The sequence below is a fragment of the Eubalaena glacialis genome, chromosome 10 (assembly GCF_028564815.1).
Source record: "Eubalaena glacialis isolate mEubGla1 chromosome 10, mEubGla1.1.hap2.+ XY, whole genome shotgun sequence".
Classification (NCBI taxonomy): domain Eukaryota; kingdom Metazoa; phylum Chordata; class Mammalia; order Artiodactyla; family Balaenidae; genus Eubalaena; species Eubalaena glacialis.
The window spans coordinates 71,350,619-71,371,718 of record NC_083725.1 but is presented as its reverse complement, the minus strand read 5'-3'; the positions used below and the strand labels follow the sequence as shown (position 1 = coordinate 71,371,718).

At 43.9% G+C, this 21,100-nt stretch overlaps 2 protein-coding genes across 6 annotated transcripts in view; both read right to left on the bottom strand.

The window, feature by feature from the left end:
* The window catches only part of RRM1 (ribonucleotide reductase catalytic subunit M1), a 42,750-nt gene extending 27,856 nt beyond the window's left edge, over nt 1-14,894 (bottom strand). Inside the window, exons 1-4 of one of the 3 annotated variants that reach the window (XM_061202907.1) lie at nt 14,620-14,894; nt 14,154-14,381; nt 8,862-8,950; nt 5,327-5,504 (exon numbers count right to left, since the gene is read on the bottom strand). In XM_061202907.1, the coding sequence (XP_061058890.1) occupies nt 5,327-5,504; nt 8,862-8,950; nt 14,154-14,172 (286 nt within the window). In that variant the 5' untranslated portion in view covers nt 14,173-14,381; nt 14,620-14,894. The remainder of the gene's footprint in view (nt 1-5,326; nt 5,505-8,861; nt 8,951-14,153; nt 14,382-14,619) is intronic. The other 2 variants (XM_061202908.1, XM_061202909.1) reach the window with 2 other exon arrangements.
* A 1,492-nt stretch (nt 14,895-16,386) lies between these two features.
* The window catches only part of STIM1 (stromal interaction molecule 1), a 202,651-nt gene continuing 197,937 nt past the window's right edge, over nt 16,387-21,100 (bottom strand). For all 3 annotated transcript variants that reach the window (XM_061201347.1, XM_061201350.1, XM_061201349.1), the window contains one exon: nt 16,387-18,308. In XM_061201347.1, the coding sequence (XP_061057330.1) occupies nt 17,792-18,308 (517 nt within the window). In that variant the 3' untranslated portion in view covers nt 16,387-17,791. The remainder of the gene's footprint in view (nt 18,309-21,100) is intronic.

Below are 21,100 nucleotides of genomic sequence, written 5' to 3'. Positions count from 1 at the left end.
CACAGAGAGTCCCATACAGGATAAATCCAAGGAGAAACACGCCAAGACACATATTACTCAAACTATCAAAAATTAAATATAAAGAAAACATATTAAAAGCAGCAAGGGAAAAACAACAAATAACACACAAGGGAATCCCCATAAGGTTAACAGCTGATCTTTCAGCAGAAACTCTGCAAGCCAGAAGGGAGTGGCAGGATATACTTAAAGTGATGAAGGAGAAAAACCTACAACCAAGATTACTCTACCCAGCAAGGATCTCATTCAGATTTGATGGAGAAATTAAAACCTTTACAGACAAGCAACAACTGAGAGAGTTCAGCACCACCAAACCAGCTTTACAACAAATGCTAAAGGAACTTCTCTAGGCAAGAAACACAAGAGAAGGAAAACACCTACAATAACAAACCCAAAACATTTAAGAAAATGGGTATAGGAACATACATATCGATAATTACATTAAATGTAAATGGATTAAATGCTCCCACCAAAAGACACAGACTGGCTGAATGGATACAAAAACAAGACCCATATATATGCTGTCTACAAGAGACCCACTTCAGACCTAGAGACACATACAGACTGAAAGTGAGGGGATGGAAAAAGATATTCCATGCAAATGGAAATCAAAAGAAAGCTGGAGTAGCAATTCTCATATCAGACAAAATAGACTTTAAAATAAAGACTATTACAACAGACAAAGAAGGACACTATATAATGATCAAGGGATCGATCCAAGAAGAAGGTATAACAATTGTAAATATTTATGCACCCAACATAGGAGCACCTCAATACATAAGGCAAATACTAACAGCCATAAAAGGGGAAATCGACAGTAACACAATCATAGTAGGGGACTTTAACACCCCACTTTCACCAATGGACAGATCATCCAAAATGAAAATAAATAAGGAAACACAAGCTTTAAATGATACATTAAACAAGATGGACTTAATTGATACTTATAGGACATTCCACCCAAAAACAACAGAATACACATTTTTCTCAAGTGCTCATGGAACATTCTCCAGGATAGATCATATCTTGGGTCACAAATCAAGCCTTGGTAAATTTAAGAAAATTGAAATTGTATCAGGTATCTTTTCCGACCACAACGCTATGAGACTAGATATCAATTACAGGAAAAGATCTGTAAAAAATACAAACACATGGAGGCTACACAATACACTACTTAATAACGAAGTGATCACTGAAGAAATCAAAGGGGAAATCAAAAAATACCTAGAAACAAATGACAATGGAGACACAGCGACCCAAAACCTATGGGATGCAGCAAAAGCAGTTCTAAGAGGGAAGTTTATAGCAATACAAGCCTACATCAAGAAACAGGGAACATCTCGAATAAACAACCTAACCTTGCACCTAAAGCAATCAGAGAAAGAAGAACAAAAAAACCCCAAAGCTAGCAGAAGGAAAGAAATCATAAAGATCAGATCAGAAATAAATGAAAAAGAAATGAAGGAAACAATAGCAAAGGTCAACAGAACTAAAAGCTGGTTCTTTGAGAAGATAAACAAAATCGATAAACCATTAGCCAGACTCATCAAGAGAAAAAGGGAGAAGACTCAAATTAATAGAATTAGAAATGAAAAAGGAGAAGTAACCACTGACACTGCAGAAATACAAACGATCATGAGAGATTACTACAAGCAACTCTATGCCAATAAAATGGACAACCTGGAAGAAATGGACAGATTCTTAGAAATGCACAACCTTCCAAGACTGAACCAGGAAGAAACAGAAAATATAAACAGACCAATCACAAGCACTGAAATTGAAACCGTGATTAAAAATCTTCCAACAAACAAAAGCCCAGGGCCAGATGGCTTCACAGGCAAATTCTATCAAACATTTAGAGAAGAGCTAACACCTATCCTTCTCAAACTCTTCCAAAATATTGCAGAGGGAGGAACACTCCCCAACTCATTCTACGAGGCCACCATCACCCTGATACCAAAACCAGACAAAGATGTCACAAAGAAAGAAAACTACAGGCCAATATCACTGATGAACATAGATGCAAAAATCCTCAACAAAATACTAGCAAACAGAATCCAACAGCACATTAAAAGGATCATACACCATGATCAAGTGGGGTTTATTCCAGGAATGCAAGGATTCTTCAATATACGCAAATCAATCAACATGATAGATAATATTAACAAATTGAAGGAGAAAAACCATATGAACATCTCAATAGATGCAGAGAAAGCTTTCGACAAAATTCAACACCCATTTATGATAAAAGCCCTGCAGAAAGTAGGCATAGAGGGAACTTTCCTCAACATAATAAAGGCCATATATGACAAACCCACAGCAAACATTGTCCTCAATGGTGAAAAACTGAAACCATTTCCACTAAGATCAGGAACAAGACAAGGTTGCCCACTCTCACCACTATTATTCAACATAGTTTTGGAAGTGTTAGCCACAGCAGTCAGAGAAAAAGAAATAAAAGGAATACAAATTGGAAAAGAAGAAGCAAAGCTGTCACTGTTTGCAGATGACATGATACTATACATAGAGAATCCTAAAGATGCTACCAGAAAATTACTAGAGCTGATCAATGAATTTGGTAAAGTAGCAGAATATAAAATTAATGCACAGAAATCTCTTGCATTCCTATACACTAATGATGAAAAATCTGAAACTGAAATTAAGAAAACACTCCCATTTACCATTACAACAAAAAGAATAAAATATCTAGGAATAAACCTACCTAAGGAGACAAAAGACCTGTATGCAGAAAATTATAAGACACTGATGAAAGAAATCAAAGATGATACAATAGATGGAGAGATATACCATGTTCTTGGATTGCAAGAATCAACATTGTGAAAATGACTCTACTACCCAAAGCAATCTACAGATTCAATGCAATCCCTATCAAACTTCTACTGGCATTTTTCACAGAACTAGAACAAAAAATTTCACAATTTGTATGGAAACACAAAAGACCCCGAAGAGCCAAAGCAATCTGGAGAACGAAAAATGGAGCTGGAGGAATCAGGCTCCCTGACTTCAGACTATATTACACAGCTACAGTAATCAAGACAGTTTGGTACTGGCACAAAAACAGAAATATAGATCAATGGAACAGGATAGAAAGCCCAGAGATAAACCCATGCACATATGGTCACCTTATCTTTGATAAAGGAGGCAAGCATATACAGTGGAGAAAAGACAGCCTCTTCAATAAGTGGTGCTGGGAAAATTGGAAAGGTACATGTAAAAGTATGAAATTAGAACACTCCCTGACACCATACACAAAAATAAACTCAAAATGGATTAAAGACCTAAGTGTAAGGCCAGACACTATCAAACTCTTAGAGGAAAACATAGGCAGAACACTCTATGACATAAATCACAGCAAGATCCTTTTTGACCCAGCTCCTAGAGAAATGGAAATAAAATCACAAATAAACAAATGGGACCTAATGAAACTTAAAATCTTTTGCACAGCAAAGGAAACCATGAACAAGACGAAAAGACAACCCTCAGAATGGGAGAAAATATTTGTAAATGAAGCAACTGACAAAGGATTAATCTCCAAAATTAACAAGCAGCTCATGCAGCTCAATGTCAAAAAAACAAACAACCCAATCCAAAAATGGGCAGAAGACCGAGATAGACATTTCTCCAAAGAACATATGCAGATTGCCAACAGACACATGAAAGAATGCTCAACATCTTTAATCATTAGAGAAATGCAAATCAAAACTACAATGAGGTATCATCTCACACCGGTCAGAATGGCCATCATCAAAAAATCTAGAAACAATAAATGCTGGAGAGGGTGTGGAGAAAAGGGAACACTCTTGCACTGTTGGTGGGAATGTAAATTGATACAGCCACTATGGAGAACAATATGGAGGTTCCTTAAAAAACTAAAAATAGAACTACCATACGACCCAGCAATCCCACTACTGGGCATATACCCTGAGAAAACCATAATTCAAAAAGAGTCATGTACCAAAATGTTCATTGCAGCTCTATTTACAATAGCCAGGACATGGAAGCAACCTAAGTGTCCATCATCGGATGTGGCACATATATACAATGGAATATTACTCAGCCATAAAAAGAAATGAAATGGAGGTATTTGTAATGAGGTGGATGGAGTTAGAGTCTGTCATACAGAGTGAAGTAAGTCAGAAAGAGAAAAACAAATACAGTATGCTAACACATATATATGGAATCTAAGAAAAAAAAAAAAAAAGGTCATGAAGAACCTAGTGGCAAGACAGGAATAAAGACACAGACCTACTAGAGAATGGACTTGAGGATATGGGGAGGGGGAGAGGTGAGATGTGACAGGGTGAGAGAGTGGCATGGACATATATACACTACCAAATGTAAAATAGATAGCTAGTGGGAAGCAGCCGCATAGCACAGGGAGATCAGCTCCGTGCTCTGTGACCACCTAGAGGGGTGGGATAGGAAGGGTGGGAGGGAGGGAGATGCAAGAGGGAAGAGATATGGGAACGTATGTATATGTATAACTGATTCACTTTGTTATAAAGCAGAAACTAACACACCGTTGTAAAGCAATTATACTTCAATAAAGATGTTTAAAAAAAAAAAAAAAAAATCAAAACCTATCATCCCAGGCATTTTACTTCTATAAATGCACATTTAGTAATAAGCCCTCTCTCTTCCAGACATCATAGCAGTATTTAGTCCTCTGCATTTATACATATGATACACATACACGCAAAGCTGGCATTCTGACTGAATTTGACTTGAATCCAGTCAATTTTGGGAGAACTGATATCTTTACAATAAATCTACTGAAGAGGGAGATATAATGTTTAAGTCCCCATATAACAGATCTGGAATTGAAAGCTGAAAGATTTCTACTCTCAGTCTACCAGCTGACTTCTTATATACCACTTTTTATATACCTAACAAATTATTTAACCTTCCTTTGCCCACATTCCCTGAGCTATAAAATGGGAATGCTAATGGTGACAAAAGACTGACTGTAACACTTTGTTTAACCCAGAAATTATCAATAAATATTATTCTTTTTTCCAACCACACCACCACCAAGCATCTAAAGATGGGCTTCAAAAAAAAAAGAAAAAAGAAACAAAAAGATAAAAGTATCCATTGACCCTTCCATGCAGCAGGTCAGCAGCATGGAGAAATAGGAAGTTCTAGTCTCCCTCTGCCACTAACCTGCACACTTTGCTTTTTTAAACAAGATGGAACTTCTCTTTTTGACACTCAAGGTTTCATTCTAGTACCCTTATAAATTTTCTGAGAATACTAAATTCTTTCTAACTTTTTCCTGTAGACTCACCACTGAATACTTTCTTTGTTTCTTTGTGCAAGTTAGAGACAGCAATCCTTGCTGCCAGGATGGCATAGTCAGGGTGCTTAGTAGTCAAGGTCGCAGCTGTTTCAGCAGCCAAAGTATCTAGTTCCACAGTAGTGACCCCACTGTATAAGCCTTGGATTACTTTCATGGTGATCTGAGCCTATAAAAGCAAAGCCAAGAATTACTTGTGCTTTCCCAAGAACCAACAGCTTCCTTAAGAGAGCAATGAAGAAAACAATCAATTTATATCAAAATAAATCTACTTTTTTTTAAAATTTTATTTATTTATTTATGGCTGTGTTGGGTCTTCATTTCTGTGCGAGGGCTTTTCTCTAGTTGCGGCAAATGGGGGCCACTCTTCATCGCGGTGCGCGGGCCTCTCACTATCGCGGCCTCTCTTGTTGCGGAGCACAGGCTCCAGACGCGCAGGCTCAGTAATTGTGGCTCACGGGCCTAGTTGTTCCACGGCATGTGGGATCTTCCCAGACCAGGGCTTGAACCCGTGTCCCCTGCATTGGCAGGCAGATTCTCAACCACTGCGCCACCAGGGAAGCCCCTATATCAAAATAAAAGACAACTTCCTTTTATGAAAAATTATCTTTCAGAATGGTGGGCTGTGGAAAATTTAGTAATGAGAATTCATAAGCCAATAGAGCTGCTAGAAAATGTATACTACATATACAATGAAGAAGTGTGGAAAGAAAGAAAGAGAGAAAGAGAAAGAAAGAAAGGGGGGGAGGAAGGGAGGAAGGAAGAAAGTTAGTTTTAAAGTCTAAGTAGAGCTTTTACAAAGATTAACAGTCACACAGGGAAACAGCTGAAAACAGACCAATGATTCCATAATTATTTTCCCATCTTTCATTCAAATTCTCTCTATATAATCAGGGTTCACGCTACATACTTACCCATTTTGCCCCAATTCTACCTAAGGACAAGTACAGGAAAGCAAATGAATCAAACTTTAATCATTCCAATGAAAGGAGATGAAGATATAAGTTAGAGTTGGGGCTGAGTCATCAAATAATTTAATGGCTACGCTTTCTTTAACATTTCACAAATTACAAAATATCTCAACTTTCATGATCTTCTCTGACATTTCACAATTACCTGTGAGATGGGTATATAACTATCACCACTTTACATGAGGAACCAGGTTACTGGGACTTGCCCAAGCTTTACTGTCTAAGTCTTCTGGCTCCACATCCCATTCAACCTCAATGCATTTCACTGTTTTCAAGACCGTACTGTAAGAGATACCCCTCTTTAAAACACACAATGCTAACACATATATATGGAATCTAAAAAAAAAAAATGGTTATGAAGAACCTAGGGTCAGGACGGGAATAAAGACGCAGACCTACTAGAGAATGGACTTGAGGACATGGGGAGGGGGAAGGGTAAGCTGGGACAAAGTGAGAGAGTGGCATGGACATATATACACTACCAAATGTAAAGTCGATAACTAGTGGGAAGCAGCCCATAGCACAGGGGGATCAGCTTGGTACTTTGTGACCACCTAGAGGGGTGGGATAGGGAGGGTGGGAGGGAGGGAGATGCAAGAGGGAAGAGATATGGGGATATATGTATATGTATAGCTGATTCACTTTGTTATAAAGCAGAAACAAACACACCATTGTAAAGCAATTATACTCCAATAAAGATGTTAAAAAATAAATAGATAGATAAATAAAACACACAATGCATAAGTCAAGAAAGACAAATTCTAAGTTGTATATATGTATGTGTTTACTGAATCTTTAAAAAAAAAAAAGATTAGGAAATTCCCCAGTGGTCCGGTGGCTGTGTCTCCAAGCTTCCACGGCAGGGGCCACGGGTTCAATCCCTGGTCGGGGAACTAAGATCCCACAAGCCATGCAGCCGCAAAAAAAAAAAACAGATTAATCCAACAGAAAATGAATTCCATTTCCCAGTTGACGAAAGCATGCCCCCTCAAAAAAAAGTGTGTAATTACTAGTTTAAAATCTATTCCAATTAAATTTCAGACCTAAGCTCAAGTTGCTCCTGATCACTTTCTTCTCAGATCCAACAATTAAGTCATGTTCAGTAAAAGAGTAGTGAAGTCTTCTAAATGATTTCTGGTGCTACATGGCAAGTAATCAGAACTCAGAATAAAATAACGTCTGTGTGCTAATAACCATGCCAGATCTAAAAACGTCGACTTTTTCAACTAAATCTACCCTAGAAAGCTCGAGTCAGCTCTAGCACACCTGCACTCTGAAATGTGTGCAAGAGGCAACAGAACACCTAAGAGTCAAGACACCTAGGTTCTTCTTCCTACACTCCCACTCACTTGAACAAGTCACTCCCCTTCACTTTGGACCTTCCTTATCTATAAAACAAGGAAGATGAAATAAGATGATCTCTCAGGTTCGTTCCAACTCTAATATTCTACTATTCTAATTATTGTCTAGATTTCTAAATGTAAAAGGGAATTTATAATAAGCATATTTTAAAGCTGTATAAAATTATTTTCTTTTGACCATTTTGGTCAATTCAGTATTTATCGAGCATCTAATTATATATGTGTTAAGCACTGTGGATATCACAAGAACAAGATACAGGCCTCCCCAGCAATTCTAGGGGAGGACAGAGACATATAATTAATTTCTATACTAGGTGGTTAATGCTATGAGGCCAGCACAAGTGCTAGAGTAGTACAGATAAAATACCTAAATAAGGATGGGGCAGTAGGGGTTTAAAAAAAAGAAGGCTCTTAGAGACTCCGTTTAGTAAGATCATTTTGAAAGCCATGTGGAAGATGTATTTGAAGACGGCAAGATGAGAGGAAGACCAGGAGAACACTTTAGAGACCACTACAGATAGTAGTCTAGGTAAGGGATGCTGAGGGTCTAGAGTAGAGGAGTTATAGAAAGAGAAAAGCACAGCAACTTGCTTATGAATAGCTGGCTCTCCTTAATTTAAATGCTGGCCATGAAATCTATTTTATATTATTTTTATATTACTTTATATTACTTTAATGTATTCTTTCTACATAGATAACAAAAAAGCAAATTTCCAACCAGTTTCTACCCAAATGACCACAATTCCAAAACAAGTTTTTCCACTTATGAATAAAATAATTTACTCAAAGAAGTCTCTAATATGAAATGCTAATGTCAAGTTTTCCTCTTTGCTCACTTTATAGTTCTCTGAAAAGTCAGAACTCACAGCACAGACCAAGATCTAGAAAAAAAGTTTTGTTTTGTTTTGTTTTGTTTGTCTGTTTGTTTTATTTTTTTTGCCACGCCACACGGCTTGCAGGAATCTTAGTTCCCCAACCAGGGATCAAACCCAAGCCATGGCAGTGAAAGCACCATGTCCTAACCACTGGACCGCTAGGGAATTCCCAGGAGAAAAAAAGTTTTAAGCAATAAATTCACATTTTATATCCAAGGCCAAACCAAAATATAGAGCAAGTGAGTGAAGGGCCAGAGATAAGAGACAAGTAAAAAGCACATGAAGCAAGGAACCCAAGATATAAAGCCTATTTACTTACAGGATCAACAAAGTCCATATTGAGTCCATAACAAAGCTTCTGGATTCGAGATGTAATTTTGTCAAACATAACTCGCTCTTGGCGGCCATCTAAAGAATCAAACCATAAATTCATGTTAACACTTATTAAGATAGCAATGTCAAAGAATCAAATGTAATCAGCATGTAAACTTTTTAAATTGGTCAACACGAAATGCTATTTCATAGATAAAAGATTCAGACCCCCAATAGTTCAGAGAGATTATTTGTTCATCTTCAAAAAGTAGGGATTCTATACTGAGTCTTCCCTTACATTATACATCAGATGGATTCTTGCAATAAATTTCCCTACCCCACCTTGTCCAAATGACAGGCAGAATTATTCTTTAAAACTTAAGTCAAAATCATATCACTACCCACCGCCACCCAATAGAGGTTTATCATCTCCTTCAGAATCAAGTCAAAATCATTACAACAGTCCTACACAACCTGCCTTGTGTGCCCCCTTCCCCAACTTCATCCCCTACTCTCCCACCTTCCTCACTCACCATACCCTGGCAACCCTGGCTCCTTGCTATCTATACCTCTTTTAGGTCTTTGCTCAATGTCACCTTCTCAATAAGGCTTTCCCGGATCATTCTATTTTAAACTGCAATGCCCCAAACACAGCCTTGCTCCTCTTTATCCTCCTTCTATGCTTTATTTTTCTCTATAGCACTTATGGTCATCTGACATACTCTATATTTTACTTACGTATTTGTTTATTGTGTGGCTCTCCCCATCCACTAGAATACAATTTCCAAAAGGAAAAAGATTTTGTCACGGTTTATGTACCAATGTATTCCCCAGTGCCCAGACCAAAGACCAAGGCCTACCACATAGTAGGTACTCAAATATTTATTGAATGCTAAATGATTTATAAACCTGTCTCCATTCTAACATCTTCATGATAAATTTGGCTTACACACTCTCCTAGAGTAATTAATGATTTTGAATTTACTTCACACTATGTAAAGAAGTACTTCTTTCTATTTGTAACTCAAAACAATCTTCCAGAGGCAACCTCTTAGTTTTTATTTTGGAGGTATGGAAGCATATACATATGGACCTCATCTAGTTAGTCCTTTTATGGTTTTGGACTTAGATCCTATTTCTCTTTGCTCTTCCTAACAAAAAGTCCTGGCTGGCCCAAGGACTTTCTCAAATGTTTGATGAAGAATAAATAAACAATAAGATACCACTAGTAACCCAGCATCAATAGAACAAGTTAGTTTTTCTTAAATACTGATATATTAACTAAGATAGCCCTTCTCTTTCTGATCACCAATGTGATCTCCTTTTCTAACCAGACTCACATATGCAGTGTTTAACTCTGGAATACGGTTAATTAGCTGGCCTACACTGGGACTGAGCCCTCAATACTCTACCAGCTGATTAGGCAGACAGGTGACCACAAGGCAATATTAGCAAACTGAGAATCTGCAGCTGCCAAATTAATCAGGAAACTGACAGAAAGTACAATGGCAATTGTCTTAATTCACACTGGAAAGTGGAGGCACACTAAGGGGCTAAAGGACCAATGATCCACTGTCCTCTAGCCTATCATTCCTCTTGGTCATTTTTTTTCAACCCACATGTTGATTTTATCATATCACTAATCCCTGCTTACATTATTATCCTCTCAAACAAGGCCTTCCTTAATTTGGTACCACATCTCCTCTACTGTTCCTTGTGAAATAGCCTAAGTCCCAACAGGGCTTCCCATTCCCACATCCATATCACTGCTTATACCTTACTCTGCCTACAAGTCCCTCTTCCACCTTTCCATACGTCTAACTCCTACTCACTATTCAACTCTCACCACATCCATGAAACCTGCCCCAACAACTGTAACCCACATTGACCTCTTCCTCCTGTGAAATCCTCTAGAACACTAATTGTCTGATTTCCTCTTGGGTGTAAGCTGTCTTTTTAAATTCCTCTCTCTTCAGGAAGACTTTGCTAATACTGTAAGACCAAGGATGTGTCTCTTTTACAAGATATGAACTTTCTATTCCCTCTACCTGCAACGTTCAGCCCACGGATCTTCACATAGCTGGCTCTTAGTATTATTCAGGGCTCAGCTCAAATGTCAGCTCCCTCCCTGAGGATACAAACCAAGATTACTTTCTCATTCATCTTCATCACATTACCCTGTTTTACTACCATCATCTCACTAACCACTATCTGGAATTAACTGGTTCTTACATGTTTACTTGTTTCTTATATACACTTAACTACTGTCACTCACTGCAGAATGTAAACTCCAATGAGAAAAGGGATTTAGCTTGTTTTGTTCACTGCTGAATTCCCAGTACCTAAAACAGTTCCTGGCATAAAGAGGTGCTGAATATAGTCAGCCCTCTGTATCCATGGGTTCCACATGAACAGATTCAACCAACCGTGGATCATGTACAATTTACGATCCGCAGTTGGTTGGAGCCCTGGATGGGGAACTGGAATTCACAGATGCAAAACCCACAGAGGCCGAGGGACTACTATGGGACTTGAGCATACACGGATTTTGGTATCCACAGCAGGTCCTGGAACAAAATGCCCGTGGATACTGAGGAATGACTGTAAATACCTTCTGAACATACTGAACATATGTTATTATATTATTGTTCTTGTCTATCTTTCTCAATTGATTGTAAAGATCTTTGAAAACAAGAACTATGTCTGCCTACTCACCACGGTAACCTCAGTGCCCAGCACAGTAGCCACACAGATCTGTAAAATATTGTAACACAGTGGGCTGTAAAGGGAATTAGAAAGGATGGGAGGGACGAAGGGAGAAGAGAGGGAGGGATAGACAAAGGATATGGAATAGAAGAGATTATCAGAGTGCAAACAGATGCTTTAAAAGGTATTATTTTGCAAACTTTTGTTTCAGCTTTATGTAAATACTTACATATACATGTGTGTGTACTCAGTCATGATGTAAAATGCAAAGTTTTGAAAACACTATACTAAATTCCAAAGCACACTTTACAACTCAGCTACACTGCATTTGTTCCATTGGTTCTCAACTTTTTTTTTTAACCTTAATCTCCTTGAGCAATACGATACTGTCCCACCAAGAAAAATAGCCCAAGACAGCAGATGAGAAAAACTCATCTACTATTCCCTTCTGTTATCTAACAATTTTCATATGGATTATTCTTGCATCTCTAACAGCCCTAAGATCATGGAAGATGGAGATGCCTTCTCCCTCTATTATTTCCCTCATGGTGCTTAGCAAGATATTAGCACATTCAGTAAGTAATACTTTAGGTAGACTGCTAGTTGACCTCCTGAATAATTACATTAAGATTAACAAAACCTACATGAGTTAGTCTGCTACTATACTATCATGCCAAAAATGGGGGGGGGGGATACCCTAAGCAAATTAAAGATCAAAAATAAAATAAAGAAACAAATCTAAGTACAACGTTGTATATTAACAAGCCTTTACAGATGAACCAGTTTGCAAGGCAGAAATAGAGACACAGATGTAGGGAATAAACGTATGGACACCAAGGGAGGAAAGTGCTGGGGGGCGGGGGGGGGTGTGAATTGGGAGACTGGGACTGACATATATACATTAATATGTATAAAATAGATAACTAATAAAAATTTTTAAAAAAAGAGAAGAAAAAACAAGCCTGGCAGAGCCTAGCAGCAAACCATCTGGATCACATTATGTTCTCTGAAGGAATGAGAAAAAAAATAAGACCTGCCTTTTAGAGTTTGTTGTAGATAGTAGTTTTTAAACCACAGTATTTGAAAGTGGACCCAAAAGGTTAAAAATGCAACACAGAGGTGTTACCCACTCCAGAGATCTATGTCCACAAGTTTTCAATTCATCTGTTACAGATTTATCATAAGGGCTCCTCATACTTACATACCTTTTTCTAAAGGTCTAAAAAACTGAATGCTCCTCTCTCACTCACAGGTATGGACCAATAAAAGTGCACTACGTATTTTGGTCTTTGGTCTCATCAGCTAAAATGGGAGACTAGGGAAATTCAGAGAATGATGTTCTAAAGATACTAATGACAGGAAGGGCCACCACTGTCCACCTCTCCATCTCTCAGCTGTACGCCACCTAGTTACAACCAAATCAACTACCTGCCTACTCACAACACTCATCATATCCTATATTTTAAAATAATTATTCTCATCCACTCATGAATGAGCATCTATTCATGGCAGGTCCTGTGCTAAGTGTGGGCATAAAGTCCCCATCTCTGAAACACTCACAGCCTAGTGGACAAAACACTCAGTCAATCAGTGTTTACTAAGTGCCTGCAATTTTGAAATAACTTCTTTGCTTCAACAGAGGCAAGTAGAGTCGACTCAAAACGTGTTCGTACCTGTCCCATATGGTTCTCTGTTAAGAGTATGTTTTGCTCTTGTTTTTCCAACCTGATTAAACCTTTTCCGGAGTCTGTCTCCTCTTATAATTAATTTCACAGAATGAAGCAAAGGACTGACACAAAGGAAGGTACTCAGCAAGCCTAACGGGAAATAAGTGTTGAGGAAGAACACAAGTCCCTGGCTCTTCGCGGTCCCCCACCCTGCCAGAAGATGTCTTGGCCACCCTACTCTAATTCCATATCTCTTCCCATCAAGGGTAAGGCCAGCCAGTCCCGATCCCAAACTCCTCTGGGCCCACTCCTGGGGCAAACAGCAACACATCCCTTACGAAGGGCAAACTCCGTGGAGATGTCTGTATCTGAGCCTGACGTTTTTCACCCCACAAAAGAGATCAGGAAGCTGGTAGGTGCCCGTGTAGGGTGCAGAGCCCCTGCTTTACTAGCTCCCCCCGCGCCTAGGACAGGTGAACAAGCCTTTCAAATAAAACTCTGTTGTTCGCTATGGGTTCGAAGCCTGGCCTCACCAGCATCTAACCGGGTGACCGGGCAGTCTCCGCACCTCTCTCTGCGCTTCAGTATGTTCACCCGCGAAGCGGACCCAATAACCCCTACCTCAGGGGCTCCCGGTGAGGAATCAAGTACCGCCTGCAAAGAGCTGTGCGCGCACAGCTGCTATTCGCTAAAGGGAAGGTGTTACTCTTTAGAAATGCGGCCGCATGGCAGAGCCAATGGGCGCAGACTAAAGGCCAGAGGGGGGTTGGGGACAGACAGACGAAAGGGCAGGAGGCCGAGCAGGTGACAGGGCGGGAAGCTGCCGCCGGCAGCGCGGGAAGCGGCGGAGGCGGGCGGGCGCGGCTAACTGCTAGAGCGGCGGCAGCCCGCGTACCTCACCCACGGCCTCCTCCCCGGCCTCTCACCTCGTTTGATAACGTGCATCGCAGCTAGTGGCTGAGGCGCCGAGGGATGTGAGACGCGGCTGCAGCTCTGAGGCGCCGGCGGGATCAAGAAGGTGGCAGAGCGCGAAGGGTCAGGCTCGAGGGGTTAGTCGGGTGCAGGACCTGGAGTTAGGGCCAGAGTGCACTTTCCCTCCACTGAGTAGAGCAAGGCAATCTGAATCCTCTTTCCGCGCGCACAGCTACTATTCGCTAAAGGGAAGGTGTTACTCTTTAGAAATGCGGCCGCATGGCAGAGCCAAGGGGCGCAGACTAAAGGCCAGAGGGGAGTTGGGGACAGACAGACGAAAGGGCAGGAGGCCGAGCAGGTGACAGGGCGGGAAGCTGCCGCCGGCAGCGCGGGAAGCGGCGGAGGCGGGCGGGCGCGGCTAACTGCTAGGGCGGCGGCAGCCCGCGTACCTCACCCACGGCCTCCTCCCCGGCCCCTCACCTCGCTTGATAACGTGCATCGCAGCTAGTGGCTGAGGCGCCGAGGGATGCGAGACGCGGCTGCAGCTCTGAGGCGCCGGCGGGATCGAGAAGGTGGCAGAGCGCGAAGGGTCAGGCTCGAGGGGTTACTCGGGTGCAGGACCTGGAGTTAGGGCCAGAGTACACTTTCCCTCCACTGAGCAGAGCAAGGCAATCTGAATCCTCTTCCCGCTCCCGCCAGCCGCAACGCAAAAGCGGCGCGACAAAGCTCGCGGGATGTTACGCGAAGCTGCCAGCGCCGAGGCCGGTGGGCAGGCCTAGCGTAGCAGAGGGTCAAGCTTGCCCCGCAGCCGCCATGTTGAGTGTGGGCAGGGCCCAGGAGACGGCGCCTCTCCCACGGCCGTGTTGGGTGTGGGCGCGCCGGCGTGAGCGCCGCTCTCCGGCCGCCATGTTGGGTGTGGGCAAAGCCCAATTTGGGGCCCCACGGCCGGACGTAGCGCGCAGAGCCCGCCAGGCGTAGCCCCGCCTCTCTCGCCGGCAGGCCCCGCAGAAGTCAGGGCGGTTCGAGTGCTTTTGAAAGAGCAAAAGTCCAACCGTCCGCTTTTTCTTGTCTTGAAGACTGTTGCATGATGATAACCCAAGACTGCCGTCAGAGCTGAGCTCTAGCCTGAGATCCGCAGCCGGAGGCTGGGAGCCCCAGGGCCCTTAGGGCGGCCTGAAATCTCGCACTCAGGTTGGAAGAGAGCCTTGCTAGGCCAAGGGCCTTTGGAGTTTATCTTGACGGAAATGGGAACGAGCCCTGGAAGAGTTTTGAGCAGGGCAGGGCTATGATCCATTTGCTTTTAGAATTATCCAGTGGATGTGGCTCGTGGAGGTAGAATGGACAGGACTTGGTTACCGAATGTGGGGAGTCAGAATAGGTGAGACATGACTCACAAGGCTGGTGTAGAAGCTTCTGATTTGGGCTAGGCGGACTGATTTTTATGATATCTCACGTGGCATCCCCTCCCTAAAACCTTTCACTGGTTCCTTACTGCCCTCAAGGTGGTTCCAAGGTTCCTGTGAAGTACAGTAATACCTCAAAGATATTGGTTCCAGACAACTGCAATATAGCGAGTATCACAATAAAGCAAGTCACACAAATTTTTTGGTTTCCCGGTGCATATAAAAGTTATATTTACACTATACTGTAGTCTATTAAGTGTGCAATAGCATTATGTCTATTAAAAAAATGTACATACCTTAATTAAAAAAACTTTGTTGCTAAAAAATGTTAACCACCATCTGAGCCTTCAGCAAGTGGTAATCTTTTGGCTGGTGGAGGGTTTGAAATATTGCAAGAACTACCAAATGTGACACAGAGACGTGAAGTAAGCAAATGCTGTTAGAAAAATGGCGCTGATAAGACTTGCTTGCCACAAATCTTCAATCTGTAAAAAACGCAATACTCGCGAAGTGCAATAAAATGAGTTATGCCTGTAATTCTCACAGTTACAGGTGATAAGTGAAGCCATACGATAGATAGGGTCAGATGGCCTAGAGATAGGGTTGCCAGATTTAGCTAATAAAAATGTATCCCCAATATTTCATGGGACGTAATTATACTAAAAATTTGTCTAATATTCAAATACTGCGTCCTGTATTTCATCTGGTAACCCTACCCAGAGAGCTTTTGGGAATGTGTATGAGAGTTTCACTTTCCCTTGGCAGCAGAGAAATGTCTCTTCATCCTGTCTATGCCACAAAGAGCACAGAGAACACAAGGAGAGTCAGTCAAAGCCAGCAGAGGTTAACATCTCCTACATGCTTTATTGGACTTCAAAGAGTCTTATGAAATAACACAGAAAAACCCATGTGAGGGTGTCCAGGGGGTACAAGGCAGTCTGCAGCCTAGCACCCTCCCAAGACCAGCCCCAGGTGGCCCCACCCCAGGCCCAAAATAGGATCCCAGAGTAAAGACACGGCAGGGAGTGGGGCAGAGGGAAAATACCTTTACAGCCATTGCAAAAACAGGGAAGGGAGAGAGTTGTCTAGAGGGTGGGAAGGGCGGGGGAGTGGTCACACAGCCACCTTGACCTACACCATCTTCCTTAGCCACCCCCTTCCCTAAACCGGCTGTGTCCTTCGTGAGCCTCTGGCCCAGGCTATGCAGTAACATGAAAATGGGGTCTGACAGGGCAAGTATGCGGTGCAGGCACTTGGGAAATTCAGGAGATTTCATTTTTCAACTTTAAACTGTCTTTTGGTTCAAATGTGACAACATCCTGCCCAACAGCTCCAGGGCCCCATTAGAGCCCTGTATCATAGCTGAGGCTCCCACGGCCACGGGAGCCCACTGTCCTGAGCCTCAGGAGTAATGAGGCTTGGGGAGCATTTGGGCAGCACCTCTTATAGACAAACCCTCCTGCAGGGTGGGGGAGCGGGGATAAGAGAGAAGCAGGTGTGGGTCAGAGAAGAGAGAAAAGGTGACTGCCTTGTAGCCCACATCTCTGGCTTCCACTCATCCTCCAACTAGGAGAAGTCTCTTCCGATCCACCCCCTAGCCTAGCCTCTTTTCAGAACTCTAGTGGCTTGTTCTCTAGGAATTGGTTTCGCTCCCCCATGGACCCCTGGAGGCCTCAGTGAGCTCCAGGCCGAGGTTCCCTCTGGCCCACCACACTCCCAGAGAACAAACCGCAAATATTAGGTCCTAGGCCCCAGTGTGGGGCAAACAGAACCATCGTCGGCGGGGTGGAAGAGATCTGAGGCACAGCTGTCAGAAGTTACTCCCCCTCTCGTCCCCCCTAGCTGCTAGGGGAAGTTGGGGAGTGGTGGGAGGGAGGACCCTGAAAGCAGGAGACAGAGAGAAACAAGAAACCAAACCTCAAAACCGGGACAGCAGAGACAGAAGCTGGAGCCCAGAGGCGGACCGGGAGCTGAGGGGACAGCAACTAAGACATGCACTGAAGTGGAGAGGAGTGACAGCAGCAGCCCACGGGTGGGAGGGAGGCAGGGCAGGCAGGCCATGGTGGTCAGTTAATAAATAATGTTGAAGGACCCAAGGATACGGGGGGGCAAGTATGTACAGTGCCCAGGCCCCAGGGCCAGCCCCTCCCATGCCCCATGCTGGGGGCCAGGTATCTTGGAAGGGAGGGAAGGGGAGGCAGAAGACCAGGTAAGGACAAGCTGTCCCACAACTGCCACCCTCATCCTGCCTACTTCTTAAGAGGCTTCTTAAAGATTTTGAGGGGAAACTTCTTCCGGCCTGGGCTGGAGTCTGTCTCCTCACCAATGGAGCCATTATCCTCCTCAGCCACGGCCTTCTTGCCGGCCAGGTGGGGAATACGTGTATTTCGGCTAGCCTGCAGGGCTCGGCTGTCCCCAGCTGGAGACGGCGTGTCTGGGTCTGGGGAACTGGGGCTGTGAGAACGGGAAGAATCCAAATGTGGAGAACCACTAGGTGGGGCTGGGGAGCTCAGCTCCATCAGGCTGTGGGCCTTGTCCAGCCCGTGGTTCAGTGCCAGCAGTGCCTTCTTGGCCAGGGCAGGGCTGTCAGGCAGTTTCTCCACCAGAGAGAAGGGATGGACCCCCTCAATCAGCCGGTGGCTGCCGTTGGAAGTCATGGCACTGAGAGCCTCATCTGCAGCACGGACCATCTGAGGAGGCTTGAGGACCAGACGCTGGCGGTCACTCATGTGGAGGGAGGACTCCGAATCGGAATGGGTCAAATCCCTGTAAGACAGGTCAGAGAGGAAGAAAGGGACACATAGAGGATGGGGGGCAGGGGGGAATTTGAAGAGCAGAGAGGGACCAAGAGAGAAGACAAGGGCAGGGTAGGAAAATGGGGATGGAGAGAGGGGCAGGAGAGAGAAAATAGGGTGAATAGCAGGTGGGAAAGAGGGAAGAATGAGAAACAGAGGGAAGTTGAGCAGGCCATAAGCACGGGATAAGAGAGAAGGAAGGAATAGGGAATAAGGATAGATTGGAGAAGAGATAAGGAGAAAAGAGTAAAATTGGGGAGGAAGAAAAGCAAAAGGAGAAGCAGGTAGAAATGAGGACCAAGGGGAGAGAAAAAAAGAAAGAGGGAAAAGTGATGGAGAGAGAAGAGACAGACAAGAAGCAAAAACAAATGTCATTATACCATTATCTTTCTGGCAAAGGGCTTTCTAAGGCCTGCGCCCCACCCCTGATGAATGGCCAGGCCCTAAACTGGTGCAACCACTGGCTTCAATGCCACAGGCATCCTCCTCAATAAAATCTCTGCTTCCATAGCTGGCTAGATTTCTTAGGACTGAACCCTAAGCTAACACAGAACCCATATATTTCTCTGAGTCACCATTTTCCATGCCTTCCTCCCCCACTTATTCCTGTCACACCCTGGGACACATCCAGTCTGGGCCAGGCCCCAAGGAACAGGGCACATGCAATAAGTGAGCCTGACCCAGCCTGGGGAGAAAAAGGTTAGAACAGCCTTGCAAACAATCCCTCACCCACCCCAAAAGGCCAAGATGCTGCCTCTTCCAACCCTCTGTCAGGATTCAAAGGAGGTCACAGAGAAGTGTTTCAGAGTTCAAACCAAAGCTGGCTGACAGCAGGAAGGCTGGGGTCTTTTTCAGAGCTCTGCAGACAGGGAGAATGTAGGGAGGCGTAGAAAGACAGGACATTGGCCTTTAAGGAATAGTGGTTCAGAAGAGCTGCACGCTGGAAGTCCTAAGGTCTAATTCAATTTCCATCTCTGCCTGAGGCTTGCTGTGTGACCTTGGACAAGTCATCTAACCTTGCTGGTCCTCAATTTTGGCCAAATGAAGATAACACCAATTCAATTATCTTGCAAGACTGTTTGGAGGCCCAAATATGTTGGCAAAGCACTTGAAAATGTAGAAAGTATTGTGGGAATGAAGATGATGAGGCCAGTCAAGCAGGAAGACCCTTCCGTGGGCCAGTCACAAGAGGCTTCTTTGCAAGGCTGAGCTACGGGGACACGGCACTGCACACTGGACATGCACACACAGAGGCAGCCCAGGATAGTCGAGACCCTTTAAGGGGCTGGCTGTTCCTAAGAAGACCATGAACTAATTCTGGACGCCACACCTCCTGCCTCTATAGACAAAAGGGTAGATATGGGAGTCCCCTGACAATCCCTTAATCCTCCTCCTCCTTTCCCAGAGGCCTGAGAACCCATAGCAGAGGCAGAGGAGAGGGCTAAGGGAAATGTTTAAACATCCAAGTCAGGAAACCAAAGGGAAAGGGTCATGAGTGGGAGAGGAGAGCACAGCAGGACCCGGAAAGAAGGAGGCTGTGGGTGGAAAAATTAGGGAGGGCACCAGGCTCCAAAAACAGGCAAAAGCAGGAGGTTGGCTAATAGTTATTATAGGTTTAATTCTCAGCAGGAAACAGTTAACTTAAGCAGCCACGCTGTGGGCCAGTACCTTCCTGAAGACAGGGGACAGCAGAGAACAATCCCAGCTCCAACTCCCATTCCAAATACTGTTTCAGCCACCTACTCTAGTGTTTATGAACTGTCTCATATTTGCTTTCATATTTCTGATGGTGTCCTTGCTTCTGTCTAAATGTGTCCTTGTTTCTCTAAGTCCCAAGATGATCCTCTCCGTATCCTGCCTTTTCCACACAGATGTGAACCACTGAGCATGGTGCCAAGGAAATTCTGGGGAGCAGCCACACCGGGATGAGGGGCCCTCTAGGCTGAGGAGGTGAGGATCCTAGGAGCCTACCTTTCTAATGCCAAGGAAGGACGAGAGGTCAAGAGGTTGGGGTCTACCCAGACTCACTCCTCCTGGCCCACTGCCCCATTTGGTCATGATTCCCATCCCTCTGTGCCTCCATCATCAACGAAAGCTGAGACTTCCAAAGCAAGAAAAGAACCTGGGAGGAAGCCTGGGTGGATATAGGAGGGGAAAGGCCCATTGAGGCAAGCTCACCTTCCCTCCCTGAATCTTTGAGACAATTCAGGTCAGGGGTGTCCCTCCCCAAACGCTGGGCTGCCTTGGGCTCCCACCCCAAGCTACTAACCTTACTAGAGAGCCTGTTTGCCTTTAGAGATGATCCTCTGATGCATGGTGCAAAAGAAAATTCAGTGGTGAACAGGCCAGGCAGACGCACGTACTTCCCACCCTCCCTCCCCACTGCCCTCAGCCTGGGCCTTGGAGCGTGAGATTCACAGCATCCTCTAGTGCCCCCAACCCACTTCGGTCCTCTCCATCTGTATTGGGAAGGGCAGTCTCCCTGCCTAGGCTTTTGGATGAAAATGAGGATGAGGATGAAGATGAGCAGCTCTGCTTCTAGTAAAGGCTGTCCTTTTGTGAAAGAGAAAGGAACAGCCTTCAAGGATAATTATCCAGAGGTTCGAGGGGCAGAGCTAGAGAGATTGGTATCCAGGGTGAGGCAGGACCAAAAGGAAGCAACAGGGTAAGCCGGCTGCAACCCAGAGGCCAGGATTGAGCCGTGGTCACAGCTTCAGAGATGAGAGGTCCTTCCAGAGGAGAGGGACTTCCTGAGGGTCCTCT